The 15993-nt window shown below is 44.1% G+C and overlaps 1 protein-coding gene and 1 non-coding gene across 3 annotated transcripts in view; one reads left to right on the forward strand and one right to left on the reverse strand.

The window, feature by feature from the left end:
- Positions 1-1584: 1584 nt before the first annotated feature.
- On the reverse strand, positions 1585-1656 carry TRNAA-UGC (transfer RNA alanine (anticodon UGC)). The gene has a single exon. It is a non-coding gene; the product is annotated as a tRNA-Ala (tRNA).
- Positions 1657-1987: 331 nt separating this feature from the next.
- The window catches only part of SEC24B (SEC24 homolog B, COPII component), an 81829-nt gene continuing 67823 nt past the window's right edge, over positions 1988-15993 (forward strand). For both annotated transcript variants that reach the window (XM_088456433.1, XM_088456434.1), the window contains exons 1-2: positions 1988-2158; positions 6550-7215. In XM_088456433.1, the coding sequence (XP_088312559.1) occupies positions 2122-2158; positions 6550-7215 (703 nt within the window). In that variant the 5' untranslated portion in view covers positions 1988-2121. The remainder of the gene's footprint in view (positions 2159-6549; positions 7216-15993) is intronic.

A 15993-nucleotide genomic window follows, 5' to 3' on the forward strand; every position in this document is an offset into this window, starting at 1 on the left:
AAATTGAATTGCAAATGCAATTCGTGGGGCGAGTTCGCCGTGACAATGGCTCCTAGGACTCCTTGTGGCATTCGCCATATTTTCTTTTCCAAGTGCTCCTGTAATGCTGGCAGCAGGGCTGGGTCCAGGGGTCGGAGCACCCTGTGTCGGCTATTAACAGGGAGCGTGACTGAAAATGGGGACATGGCCTAATTACCATATACCATGCCCCCTATGTGACATTATTTGGAGGCGTGCCCGCATGGCACACCTCCAAATAACGCCAGGCTGGGGTGAGCCTCACTAGCTGCTTTCCCCAGCCCTCTCCCATCACCGAATGGATGCTACGTGCATGAGCGCAGCATACATTCTGACTCCGGGGTCCGGCACCGCCGCACAGCTGTGGCGGTGGGGGTCCCCAACCTACCAATTTGGCGTATTAAGTGGGGAAGGGGGGGGTTGCAGTCTCCCTCCGGACCTCGTACTCTCTAGCTGGGGGCACAAGTGAGTAGACTCTGGTGCTGTGCCAGAGTCTACTGCACTTGCACCATTTTGTACAGCACTGCCAATGGGATGCAAAACATGGACATGACATGCAGTCTCGCCCCCAAAACTTCATATGCCAGGGGCATGGCCTAGCGGCCACATACGGTCGCGCTCCCTTTCACTTGCACATGCCTTCGTTGTGCGCGTGAAGTCCCACCAGTGAATATTCCAAAATTGGGAGGTATGATACAAATGAACAACACAAGTTCTGTGTAACAGTGTCACACACATGAACAATATGGGTCTGATTCTGAATTGGGAGCTAAGCAAAACAATCTGTAACTTTGCACATTTGCAAAAACCATGTTGCACTACAGGTGGGGCAGATTTGAAATGTGTACAGAGATTTAGATTTGGGAGAATCGAATGCAAAATCAAATCTAAATTGCAATGTAAAAATAAATGTGTTCAGTATTTGTGTGCTACATGCAAAAGCAACCAATAGTTACCCCATACCTGCCGACTTTCTGTTTGCACAGTGGGGTGCGTGGTATGGCATAGGCTTGCGGTACCGGCAGGGCCAATTTTTTTTGGTAAGCGGATATATTTTGGCTCCCCTCATCCCCCCTCTCACAGCTCAGCACCCCTCATCACAGCCCCTTTCATCCCCCCCTCCCACACTTACCTGCCGGCTCCTGTCCTGAATAGCGGCAGCAGAGGACAGGTGGCAGGAGACTGGGCTGGCGGCGCCCTCCTGAGTGCTGCAGTGACTGCACAGGCAGCTGTGTCACAGTGACACAGTCAGCCAGAGGCCGCTTTCTAATTTGTATGTCACTGGCGCGGAAGAGCAATGGCGCTCTCTATGTGGTGCACTACTCAGCCGCGTAACCAGCGTATATGTAAAACCGGCCCTAGGTGCTGGGAGTATGAAGGCACAAGTCACCCTGTAAACAAAAATCATAAATGTGTTTGCACTCCTTACAGTACAACATGTTTGTTTTTCAGGTGAAAAGTTACTTGATATTTGTGCTGTGCTCCCAACTCAGAATCAGCCCTTACAGTTTTACTTGTTCTCATATCAAATGAGTGAATTAAAAAGTATCCAGAAAAAAAAAAAAGTGGAGATGCCGGGGATTGAACCCGGGGCCTCATACATGCAAAGCATGCGCTCTACCACTGAGCTACATCCCCTAACTGCGTATTACAAGCCTAATAGCACACCACGTACAGGTCTATGTTTAGGCCGCCACTTCCTCTAATACGCACTTGCGCAGTCCCCCTCCTGTAGAAACACGTTGCCGTGTAACGAACGTAAAGTCCATCCCCTTAAAAACTACTTGACCCAGCTTGCCATAGCGAGATGAAGCAAGGCACATGCAACAGCAGCGCAATGTCAGAGCCTGATCTTGCGGTGAAGAGAGACCTACAAACCCCACTCCCCCTCTTTGGCCGCTGGAGGGCGCTCGCGTCCACACTTTGGAGACCGCTGTGCACGGCAGAGACTGCTGATGGGTCACATGATGTTCCGGATCCCCGAGAGGTCGGTGGTGGCTCCACCCACACGCTGGTGGTTGCGGTGGTGACGCGAGGGTCGTGCGGCCCGGGGTTGGAGCGAGTGACGCAACGTCAGCGCGAGAGTCGCACAGAGCCGGCAACATGGCAGCGCCCGGCCCCCCGGCTGCCCAGCACAACGGTGAGAGGATGGGGTACGGGTAGCAGGGGTGTGTACCGAGCGCCGTCCGGGTCCGGGATGTAGAGTTTGCATCACTGACACACTGTGCTGACACAGCCGCTATCCTCATCTCACCCGGCTCACAGGGAGCATAGCGACGCTGCTAGGTCCTTCCCTGCCCTCTCATTCAGCAGCTATAGGATGGGGTCAGCCAGACCAGCCATATGTCACCTGCCCTGTCCTATCACTGTGTCTGCACAGACTGACTGCCCCAGCCTGTAACCCTATATACTCCTCACAGTATCTATAAGACTGCATACTTCTCAGTATTATATCCATAACACTCTATACCTCTCAGCATCATATCTATAACACTGTATAGCTTTCACCTCCATAGCCATAACACTGTATACCTTTCACCTCCATAGCCATAACACTGTATACCTCTCACCTCCATAGCCATAACACTGTATTCCTCTCGCCATTATAGCCATAACCCTATATACCTCTCAGCTATAATACTGCATATCTCTCACCTCCATAGCTATACCCCTCTCATCTCCATAGCTATAACATGGTCTACCTCTCACCTCCATAGCCATAACACTGTATACCTCTCGCCATTATAGCCATAACCCTATATACCTCTCAGCTATAATACTGCATATCTCTCACCTCCATAGCTATACCCCTCTCATCTCCATAGCTATAACATGGTCTACCTCTAACCTCCATAGCCATAACACTGTATACCTCTAACCTCCATAGCCATAACACTGTATATCTCTAACCTCCATAGCCATAACACTGTATATCTCTCACCGCCATAACACTGTATATCTCTCGCCTCCATAGCTATAACACTATATACCCCTCATCTCCATAGCCATAACACTGTATACCTCTCACCTCCATAGCCATAACACTGTATTCCTCTCGCCATTATAGCCATAACCCTATATACCTCTCAGCTATAATACTGCATATCTCTCACCTCCATAGCTATACCCCTATCATCTCCATAGCTATAACATGGTCTACCTCTCACCTCCATAGCCATAACACTGTATACCTCTCGCCATTATAGCCATAACCCTATATACCTCTCAGCTATAATACTGCATATCTCTCACCTCCATAGCTATACCCCTCTCATCTCCATAGCTATAACATGGTCTACCTCTAACCTCCATAGCCATAACACTGTATACCTCTAACCTCCATAGCCATAACACTGTATATCTCTAACCTCCATAGCCATAACACTGTATATCTCTCACCGCCATAACACTGTATATCTCTCGCCTCCATAGCTATAACACTATATACCCCTCATCTCCATAGCCATAAAACTGTATATCTCTCGCCTCCATAGCCATAACACTGTATACCTCTCACCGTCATAGCTGTAACCATATATTCCCCTCACATCCATAGATAAAACCCTATATACCTCTCACCTCCGTAGCTTGAACCCTACATACCACACACCTCCATAGTTATAATCCTATATACCGCTCAGTTCCACAGCTATACATGTATATACCCATCACGTCCTTAGATGTAACCCTATATACCACTCACACAGGCGTGTAACCAGAACATTGTGGGTCCCATAACAACATTTTGAAGGGGCCCCTGCCCTAATGCTACTACAGAGACACCTCTCAGCAACAGTTGTTAATGTTATGCCCCATAATAGAGCCCTAGTTCATTTTCTAAACCGTATTAGTGCCCTAGTTAATGTTATGCCCCATAGTAGTGCCCTAGTTTAGTGTTCTCGCTAGGATTAGTTTTGGGCAGGGCACCGATGACTGGAGGCACTACTGTGTGTCCAGCCAGTGAAGGGGGCACGGCCCCTCCGACGTCACTGTTGGGAGCAGTGTGTCCCCCTCTGTCACTTTTGGGGGCGGGACAAGCCGGTGGTATCGTTAATAGGGCATGCCCAGCACCTACGTAGTTGTTCCTGAATGTGAATAGATGCCGTACGCATGCGCACGGCATCTATTCACGCGACGGAAGAATGGCAGCGGCCAGGCTGTTTTAGCAGGGCGCCGCTAAAAGGGACATGTCGCATTTTGCCCTTTAAAAACCGTGCAATGCGCGGCGCTTTGCAAAACAGCATAGCGTGAACACTACTAGTTAATATTTTGAACCATAGTAGTGCTCTAGTTTACTTTATATCACATTGTATCACTGCTGGTACACATTATTCCACACAGTACCCCCAATTCACATTATGACAGTTCATATGACACATTACAGTGCCCTCTGTTCATATTATGCCACTTTATAAAGCTGTCCAGTGCAATATATGCCACATTACAGTGCCCCCTGTTCATATTATGCTACATTATAGTTCCCCAGTTCAGATTTTGCCACATTACAGTGCTCCTTACCATTTTAAAATCCACTACAAAGCTCTCGCTGGTAATTAAATGTCATCCCATTCAGGCTGGGTCAAACCAGTTGCTTAGCAGGCAAAACCAGAAAATTGGTATGCAACTATATAACCTGGGTCCAGCGCCTCCTAATCCTCTGGGCCCCATAACAATGGCACCCACTATAGCTACGCCAGTGCACTTACCTTAGCTTATTACCCTATGTACCACTCACCTCCGCAGCCATAACCCTGCATAACCTTCACCTCTGTTGCTATAAAGTATATTTCACTTGCCTCCATAGCTCTCTCTGACCTGTACAAAAAACAGTTTAAAAAAAAAAAAGGGGAGATTCAATTCAGCGCAATGCTGAATACCCCCAGGAAGTAGTTCCCGCAGCATTTCAATTCACTGTGCAGTTAAGTCCGACTAAAGCCACTTAAGTCGGAGAATGCCAGTTAGCGCAACTAAAGCTGGGTGTTTAGTCGCGCTAACCGGCACTTTCCGACTATAGTGCTGACCGCAAGGCTGTTAGCGCCGTGCTTAGCTGAAAAACAACATTGCGGCCGGCACTTTAGTCGGATTTCTGTTTGCACCCTCAGGAGGATGCGAGAATAAATCCTTTAGTCGGCCTAACAGCGTGGTGAATTGAATAGCTCCGGGAACTCCTTCCCAGGGCTATTCAGCATTGCGCTGAATTGAATCGCCCCCTAAGTGTCAGTGGTTACTATTCTGGCTATTATTTACACTAATGATCGTATTATAACCTGTCATACACAATGATATGATTTTTAACCTCCTTTGAAAATTTCTATAATATAAAGATTTGGTGTATATAACTGACAGTGTTTGTAGAGCTAAAGGTAGGTACACACCTGAACAATGTAACAAACGATGTGACGGACCATCCAATTTCACTTACAATCTCACAAGAGCGTAAACACATGCAATATTCTGAATGATGACACAATATATTGTGTCCATGGAATGTATCCAATTGTTGCTCCTGTACACACTATGCAATAATCATGCAGAACAATGCAAACTTCAGAGGTACGATTGTCCAATTGTGGTTGTGGGGTCCTGCATACACACTACACGATGTACACCACATCGTTCATTGCATTGTCCCATCTATTGTGCCGCACACCAGAAAGACAATGTGATGAACGACGTGTGTGAACTATTCCCTTGTCGGGATTGTCAGCATCGGGAAGCCGCTGTCGGTCTATTGACAGACCGCATCCCAAGTGCCGGGATTTCATACCCAACCCAATAATCTAAATGTGTTATTACTGCATGCTAATAATGGGTGTAAGTTTAACTAAACGTGGTCACTTCCAAGTTGTATCCCTGCTTTATGTATATACTAGATGGAAGTGACCATGATCTAATTGGGTTAGACCTGCGTATCTCTGTGAACACACAAATGCTGGCTTGCTTACATTTTATGACTGAGATAATTGCAGTTTTATGCACAGTCACATGTAATGGCTTTGCTTGATATAGCATTTATAAATATTAGCTTCTATTGGGATCACTGATGTGGTTATTCTTATTTAGTCACACTTACAAGGGGAAACCCACTATTTAAAATATTTGTAAATAAGCACATCTGTACTCCACGTTTGTGTATATTACCTATAACATGTATGTACAGTATATATTTTTCAAGACTCAGAAGTGTCATCCAAAGGGATGTTATATTGATTTATGGATAGGGTTATTAGAAGAAGTCAGGTTGTTGCTTTGAAAGGAAAATGGTATTGTGTCATAGATGGGGATCACATGCTGACTAGTATTTATATGTGTATGTTATCCACCTATAAAATGCATGCTTCACAAGTCATTCACAGATGGCTAGGTATAAAGCATGAATGATCTTGTAGTTTATTTTGGGTGCAAAAAGCATAGGTCTGTGTCATTCATCTCATTTGTTACTAAAGAGGAAGGAGACAGATTCAGTAGGCGCTCTATTGGATGTACATATCCTTCATTATTAATCAGATAATATTGTTTTGTTTATTTTAGGCCCAACTCAACCGCAGCCGCCTCATGGATACAGAATGTATCCATCAATTAACAGTGCTCCTCCACCATTCAGCTCCCAAGTGCCGAGTAAAGTTACTCCTACATATACCAACAGCCAATATGGGCCAGGTTACTACTCTACCAACTATGCAGCTCCACTCCAGAATGTTATGGCTCCGCCTTCGCAGACCAATCATTTAAATACAAATCAAGGTTCCCATGAGTTCTACCATGGACATTCTCAAGGTTATCATATTCCAGCATCACTGGGGCTAGGCCAAGGTATAGCTCCAGGTGAACCATATTCTGCATATCCTAGTGACTACAATTATACATACACTGCCACCTCATCATGTCTTCCTCAGGGATTAACCAGTCATTCCACTCACTATTCTGTACCTGTAGCATCTAGTCATTTGAATCAAGGCGCACCATACTACTCCATGCCTGCCAGCAGTCAGTATGCCTCGGGCCTTCAGTCTGGCACTCAGGTGATCAATAGTGCACAGAGACTTCAGACAACTTTTGGTCCTACATCATTTCCTCACGATATGAATATGCATAGTTCACCCCCTGTTTCTGCTGTAGAACACCAGGGGGCCCAGGGTGGTCATCTGCAGAACCATGGGCTGTCTGTGACTTCTACCAATCAACAATCTAGCACAGGTAAGGTGTTAAGGGTCAGTTCTCTTTTTTTATTCCATCTCTGTATCCAGTGTCCAAGATGTGTCATACCAGTGTCTGAAAATTATTACTTTTTTTTAACTATTGGCTTTGATAAGTAGTCTTACAGGGACTACAGGTTACTCATCTGTGGAAATACCATGTTGGTAAATGTACAGATTTTTACGTTGGTGTCACACAGGTTTTTAGAAACAAGCACATAGTGGGAAATGCAGTTTTACCATATGTTATTAATCTGTGACAAGGAAACCGGTCAAGATGGCCTCAGCTCCACATTGGTCAGCTCACTCAAACATTCAAATTTCCTTTGATCCAGTAGCTGTGAATTACGCCAGACAAATTAAGAATAAGGAATGTTTCATTCATGGTGACTTTAATTTTATTGGTGTTTTATGTTAGAGACTCATCTTTGGAAATCTTACACATTTACTGTAGCAACCGTTGGTGCAGTTAGGTGGGGGGGGGTGAGGGTGCCTCCACTGGGACATTTCTTAAAGGCATTTAATGGACAGCTGGCTTTTACCACTACATGCTCATTATATTGATCAGCTTACAAAGTTTTCAGTTTTAAATGGATGCCAAAGATGAACGTAAGGCCTAATTCAGCTTCAGACGGAATTGACAAGCTGCTCGCAAGCAGCTTTGCAATTCCGTCTGTGCGGATATGTTAATGCAGCAGGAGGCATCACGCCTTGTGCTGCATTACGTATCACTAGCTGGGTTGTCCAACGCAGTATCGCATACCCAGTGGAATAGTGTTCACTCTAGCTCCGGCGGCAGGCAGGGCGCCGAATCTAGAGAGGGCAACCTTGTGCGCGTGCGCCCGAAAAGGGGGCGTGGTCATGAAAAGGGAGCGTGTCTATAAGACGCGTCCTCTTTTCGTCATACTTGGGGGCGTGCCCAGCGCTTACGGACATGCCGGGCAGCCCCCAATCACTGCTGAAAGGGAGAATAGATGCCGGGCGCATGCGCCCGGCGTCTATTCTCCGGCGGTGACCGGGTCACCGCATGTTTGTCCACCCGCGGGACACTGCGTCCCGCGGGTGAGAACGGCACCCGCAGGCTGTGAGGGCAGGGCGCCGCGCACCGCTAAAACAGCCTAGCGGGAACGCTAGTGGAACATCGGCCGGCTAAGGTGACCCATGGAGTCACGCAGCCGGCCGCCGCAGATGTGAGGAAGAAGCCAGGAAATCTCCGGCAGCCGACAGAGATCCTGGCTTCTTCCCTCAGCGGTGGCGTCACGCTTCCATTTCGGGAAACATCGCCTCCCCACCCCCAAACGGCAGCAGACTGTCAATCACTGACAGTCTGCTGTCAGTCTCAATGCGGAATCGCAGACCTGTTCTGCAAATGGTACAGAACAGGTCATGCGCCTGCACAGGTTCCCGATCCTCAGGAATCTGTGTTCAGCAGTGCACTAGCGTTCAAAATGACCACTATATTATAAATGGATATGCATATTATACAATAGACATATAGAATTTGTACTAATAAATTTTTGTGGTCCTAGGATTGCCATTTTGTTGAGCACTATGACTTGGGGTTCCACCTTATTCTTGGAAAAATGAGAATTGTAAAATGTAATGGACTGCAGTTGTTTAGTCCATGTTCTGATCACTTGTTTTAGGTAGGCTTGCTAGCTCTTTCTCCTCTGGTTTATTATATTTGTACTCTACACATCAAGAACAGGTCCCCTTATTAACCAGTTATTTTGTATTCTGCCTGCGACTCTGATCTGGGCAGTCCTCGTGGTCAATATATACGTATACCTGAACAATGTACACCACAATGGTTGTAATAGTGTGTTACTGGGACACTTTGTGCTTGACTCCTTAACTGTAAAATCTTTTTTTGCTTTTCTGTTTCATTTTTGAAGCTGTTGCCTTCCTGTTCTGATGAACTATGGGATTACATAGTGCTGCTATTTAAAAATGTAAAAGTGTCATGAGGTGGGAATTTTTTCCAAGGTTTGTAGATAATCTATACATATAGTTGTAATGGTTATGTCTGTACATAGATTTTTTTTGGAGAAATGTACTCCTTGGGACTGTGGATGAACTATTGAGACAAAAAAAAAAATTCTGGGATTTTTAGTAGTTTGTCTATTTGTTCCGGTATCACGCAAAAACTAAGTGATGATTTGGATTGCATTTTCAATATTGTATAGCTTAGTCACCTAGAGGTATGTATTGTCTCAATGTGACATCAGGGAGAGGAGCAATAAAGGAAAAACCAGACACTTGACACTCTGTGTGTGCAGGCTCCTTGACACTCTGCGTGTGCAGGCTCCTTAAGCCAAAAATTACTATAAATATAATTTTTTGGGGACAAATATACTTTTAGGGACTGTTTATGAACTATGGATACAAAAAACTATTTTTATTGGAATTTGCACAGGTTTCTCAAGTACAAAATGACTATATGTATATAAATATATACACACATTACACACCCCAAAGTCAAACAGTATATGTGTGTGTGTGTGTATGTATGTATGTATGTATGTGTATATATATATATATATATATATATATATATCAAGATCTATTTTGCAGGAAAAGCCAACTATATAATAAGCACTAATCAGACAGCTTATCTTGACTCATTAAGTTGCAGTATACATGTCAATCCAGTAGATGACTCACCAAGACAATTACTACATATCATAGAGTCGTTGAGCAATAACAGACATCCACACAAGCAAAGCTGCATGTAAACGCTAGTTGGCAATAATACATAAACCTTACTGCCCTTAAATATGTTATGTTCACTTTAATGTGTTAGCTTAAGTGTTCCAAGCTATAGTTTCATTCTAGCTAAATGTTTGTTTAGGAAGTGATAACTTTATAGTTGCAGTTTCATAATTCACACTACAACCCATAATGTAACATTACAAGCTTTCTAAAACAATTTGACAGCACTGTTTCTGAGTTTGCATATGTGCAATATTATTACTGCAGCCCTGTGCAGATGGCAGTCCCAAAGGAAATGAAAGTACAACGTTTGTAAAGTGATGAAATAGAACATGCACCTGTTTTCATTCTTATGCGGTGGTAAGGTTAACTTCTGAGCTTTGTCTTGTCATTTATGTACATACTTTGCATTGTTGTGAGCATGTAGTACTGTACTTTTTTGTGAGAATTCAATTGATGTCTCGCACCTGCAGCTCCCATGTAAAATGACGGGCGATATTCAATTGTTGTTGCTGGACACGAGTGGCGCGGACATCCATTACTTATCGCACATGACACAAAAATGCACTGTTAGCCGGAGGGCACGCTGCCGAAATGCTCAACTTGGGACGGATTTTTTCTGTTCACCTCAGGAGGGTGCGAGCAGAAATAATGGGCAGCCGCGGTATCCACGCCCAGCAGCACCAACAATTGAATATCGCACATCACTTTAGACTGGAGCTTAATTCCTGCTTTGGGCTCGATTCAATTCAACGCAAATTGAATAGCGCCAGGAATGAGCTCCAGGAGCTATTAAATTCAGTCCGCTGTTATGCCCGACTAAGGATTTCTTCTCGCACCCCTCCTGGGGGTGACTTAAGCCTCAGTATTCGATAATTAGAAAAGTAGCTTGTTTACTTATTCAGTTACAGATAACAATGTTAATAGTCTAAACTGACCCATTAACATATATGCTTGGTCATTCCAACTCTTAGATCTTAAAGCTTTTACTACTTCCCCCACTTTATAGTTGTGTGGTTTGAAATCCATTACATATTTTCTTTAATTAAAGATGTTTGGTTTTTGTTGGTATCACTGAGATAGATGTGTATGTATATATAATATATATCTACATTAATAAACCACCCCCACCACAGACATTATTAAAACATACTCCAACCCCACCTCCCAGGAAAAAACAAATATACCCCCCTCCTCTTCATTGTCTACATATACCACCCCCCTAGATGACGCTGTGTGGTCATTGCTGAGCTCCAAGACACAGGAAAGGACTCAAGGAGAGACACAGGGTTAGACTGGAGAAGAAGGGAAAGGGACTTGGGGTTAGGGGGCAGGGTCTATGGCAGGGATAGGAGGGTCCATGTAGAATAAAGAGAGAGGAGGGGGACACGGGAAAGGGGCTGGGTCTCGTGAAGTCTAGTGACAGGTAGAGCGAGGGTAAGAAGAGGAGAGGCCCCCCACCTCTCCTCCTGGTGGACCGCCTCCTACGTCATTACGGCTCGCGATTGGCTACAGAGTGCTTTAATAATGAGTCAGTTTGACTCATTATTAGTACTGCCCCTTCATTGTTGCGGGTTCCGGTGCAATGCCGATAGTTCCACCCCTGGTACCAAACCTGGTTCCTAACTGTTATTTTTCAAACACAGCTTGTAAAATAAGAGTTAGGAGCTGATTGGTTGGTACTTTCTCTCTCGATTTTAATATAATCCTTTCTTCTTATTTTTTTAAATAGTTTATTTTCATTTTAAATGTATAAGACAACCACAACATTAGCTTTGAGATGAGAAAAAGAAAGCATTGTGAGCCAAATACAAGTCTGAAAAATATGCTAAACATATATATTGTGTCAATATATTATAAACAACTGTACAAAATTAGTTACAGGAACAAAAATAAAAGAGAAAAGAAGAAGAATAAGTGAAGGGAGAAAGGGAAGAAATAGATAAAGGCACGGTGAGGAGAAGGTGTAGGGGGGAGAGAGGAGAAACCTCACTGGTATAATCTCTCGACGAAAATCAAGATATTAGAACTCGGAGTATTGATAAATGGTACTAATATAGTTATCACAGGTTCTGTAAAAAACACATCCCATGAAAATACAAATGAATCAATAAAAGCAAACTGTCAGAACAGAAGTGCTGAAAGGCCACCCAATGAAGGGGAACTATGTGAGGGACTATGATAGTTATACCAAGGATTCCAAATCTGTAAGAAATTAGAGGACCTATTATTAAGAGATACGATAATTTTCTCCATACTCGCCAGGTACCAGATTTTATCAATAACTAGACATAGAGAAGGAGTATCTACACGTTTCCAATATAATGCAACGAGACATCTGGCAGCATTCAATATTTGAACCATAAGTTTACTGGAGACCGTATCTAGAGATTCAATTGGAAGACCCAAGAGAAAAGACCAAGGATCCTTAATTATAGGACCATTGATTACTTTACTTAACAGATTTGCAATCATGTCCCAATAGAGCGCTATTTTGGGACATGTCCACCATATATGAATAAAGGAACCTAGGGCACTGCATCCTCATCAGCACTAAGGGGAAACAGAAGGAAACATCTTATGCAACCTTGTAGGGACCAGGTACCAGCGGTAAAAGACCTTATAGGCATTCTCCTTCACCAAGGTCGAAATAGATGACTTTGAAACAGATATATAAATATCAGACCATGGGGGTCATTCAGACCCACTCGCGAGCGGAAGTACGCTTGCAAGTGAGTCGATGTTCCCCACTGCGCATGACGGAGGGAGCTCCGTCGTGCGCATGCGCGAGACCCGGCGAGCGAAGGACTTTCCATCGCTCCGGGTCTCGCACCAAAGGGGGCGTGCTGTCGATGTTGATTGACAGCACGCCCCCTTTGGTGGGCGTTCCGGGGGCGCCTGCCTGTCGGAGGCGTTCCTATGGGAACGCCTACCGTCTGAAGCCGGCCCCACTGACATCACTAGTGATGTCAGTGGGAGTGATTTTGGGTCTGATAGAGCCAAAATCACTCCTGGCCTTGCAGTTGAGAAACCCGACCACAGGGTTTCACTCGCAAGTCCGATGGTCGCGATGGTCAAGACCATCGTGTTGGACGCTCGTATATGCTGTGGGTGGTGACCCATAGCTATACGAGCGTCCAGGAGGACGCTCCATTTTAATGGAGGTGGGCCCTGTTTCAGAGCGAGCGCTCTGGTCAGAGCGTCCGGCTCAGAATCAGGGCCCATGTCTGCCCATCAGGTGTCTTTCCCACTGAAGTTCAAACGATGGTGAAGGAGACTGCACACACAATAGGAGGAGAGAATATATAGTAGATATAATGCCCTGAGCTAGGGTACTACGATAATATAGAGATTCTAAGTTTCATAGGGAACTAAGTGGTGTGGGGCTAGATAGAGAGGACGCAAAATGTCTTAGTTGAAAACATAGAAAAGGGTTCACCTCAGGGAAGTCAAATTTAGATACAATACCCGGTAACATACATATACCATTATCCATGATATCTATAAAAAGCGGATATTTCTTCTGACCCAGGGGTTTGCAACTACCGTGAACTGGCCTGGTGGAAAGGCAGAATTATCCCAGATAAGGGAAGAGGGAGACGAGAGGAGTTTGAAGCGGCAGGCACAATAGTCTCAGATCTGACAAGTAAAATTAAGGACAGGATACATACCAATGTAAGGCAATCTGGACTTGGAGGGAAGTAGTAGTTGAGCGGCCAGTGAGGTAGCATGACTGAGATCCGTCTCTAGTTGGAGCCACCTAAGAGTGGAGGAGGGGGCGAACCAACCAGGGACTAGCCTGACTCAAGTGCGAGGCGTAATAGTATAAATGAAAGTCCGGGAAACCCCTCCCACCATGAAAATCTTGTTCTGGGAACTTTATTCCTCCACACAAAATGAAGAAACCAGGTATGTAGCTGAGCTAAAGCTGAGTAAGGAACTTTAACCGGTAAAGTTTGAAACTGGTATAATAGGCGTGGAAATATATTAATTTTAAGGACCACTATTCGACCCAACCAAGAGATAAGAGATTGCCACCTGTGCAGGTCCGCTTTGATGGACGATATCAAGGGTAGGAAGTTCTCTTGATGGTTTGTAATGAAGATACCCAGGTAACGGATCTTATTAGGCCACCAAGAGAATTTGTAATTACTTTGTAATAGTGGTAAGCAGGCCGGAGTAATGTGAAGAGGCAAGGCTTCATTTTTGGACCAATTGATTTTATAGCCCGACAGATGACCACAGGCATTGAGAATTTGAAACAAATTAGGCAGAGAAGAGAGGGAGAGCAAAAAGTAATCGGCAAATAATGAGATCTTATACTCTGATCCACCAACACCAATCCCCGCGATATCCCTGGAGGCGTGAATATATGCTGCCAGAGGTTCAATGATCAAGGCAAAAACCAGGGGCAACAGAGGGCACCCCTGTCTGGTGCCATTCGTAATCTCCAATGGGTCTGAAGCTAGTCCATTTACAGAAACCCTTTCTGATGGACCCGAGTACAAGGCTTGAATCCAAGTGAGGAAGTCGTCACCGAGCCCGAAATGACGTAGAGTCTCAAACCTAAAGGGCCAACTAATCCTATCAAACTTCTTCTCTGCATCCAGAGAAAGCATAAGAACAAGAGTACACCTGAGGTTTATCGAATGTATAAGGCTAATAATGTGTCTAGTGTTATCTCGTGCTTGTCTGCCTGGAATAAAACCCACCTGGTCGTTATGTATAAATTGAGGTAATACATTGTTCAATCGTAAGGCCAGAATTTTAGCATATATCTTAATATCGATGTTAAGTAAAGATATAGGTCGTAGTTAGCACAGTTCGATGTATCTTTACCCTCTTTAGGTATAACAATAACCTTGGCCTCAAGAGCTGACCTAGAGAGGGGGGCACCTCGTAAGATATTGTTACATAAAACAGTCAAGTGGGGTAAAAATGATGTTGAAAGGCCTTGTAGTAGCTGGCCGTAAAGCCATCAGGGACCAGGGCTTTGTTACTGGGCTTTTTTACTCTTCAGAGTTTTAATAGTGGCGGCGACTTCCTTGAATTTCTATAATCCTTTCTTTACAGCTTTACTTTTGTACTTTTTGGGCCATCCTCACTTTTTCTTCTCTACAGAGTGTTTTTTTTTTTTAAATTTTCTGTAGGAGGCATGTGCAAAATGATTTAACCTTTTCCCTTATACAGGTTGAGTCTCCCATATCCAAATACTCCGAAATAGTTTTTTTTTTTTTTTTACTTGACCGAGATAATGAAACCTTTGATTTTTGATGGTTCAATGTACACAAACTCTGTCTAAGGAACAAATTATTAAAAATATTGTATAAAATTACCTTCAGGCTGTGTGTATAAGGTGTATATGAAACATAACTGAATTTCATGTATGTACACAAACTTTGTTTGAGTCACAAAATTATTGAAAACATTGTATAAAATTACCTGCAGGCTGTGTATAAGGTGTATATGACACATAAATGCATTCTGTGTGTATATTTGGGTCCCATTCCCAAGATATTTCATTATGATATGCAAATATTCCAAAATATTAAATATTCCGTTATCCAAAATACCCCTGGTCCCTAGCATTTTGGATATCGGAGACTCAACCTGTATATTGATATACTTTTTTGGTTATTGATTGTGTTGTTAATGGGTTATTTTCAGGATTGTCTGTATTTTCATCATGCGGAGGTATGTGGTAAGTAATTTGGGCTGTACGTCTATGTGCCCAATTCCCCAGTCTGCCAATCTGACTTGACAGGCGGCGATAGATACATTGGCGGATTGGGGAAAGCAACATGTAAAAAATCCGTGACTCGCCAATTCTGCCCATTTTTGGGTCGGAATCAACATGTTGAATGTCTCTAATAATCTGACCCCCGGCAGAACGTGGAATTCTGGCAATCAGCCGCAGATGTATGGGCCCCTTTAAAAAATGGGAAAAAACAGAAGTGTTTGGAGACTGTAGATGAGTGTTCTGCCAGAACTCTCTGGAAGAGAGTTCACCCAACTGTCTTTACATGCTGTTGGCATTTTTATCACTATTCAGTTATGTACTGTATAT

Source organism: Taudactylus pleione, unplaced genomic scaffold (genome assembly GCF_031769625.1).
Source record: "Taudactylus pleione unplaced genomic scaffold, aTauple2 ptg000703l, whole genome shotgun sequence".
Lineage (NCBI taxonomy): Eukaryota > Metazoa > Chordata > Amphibia > Anura > Myobatrachidae > Taudactylus > Taudactylus pleione.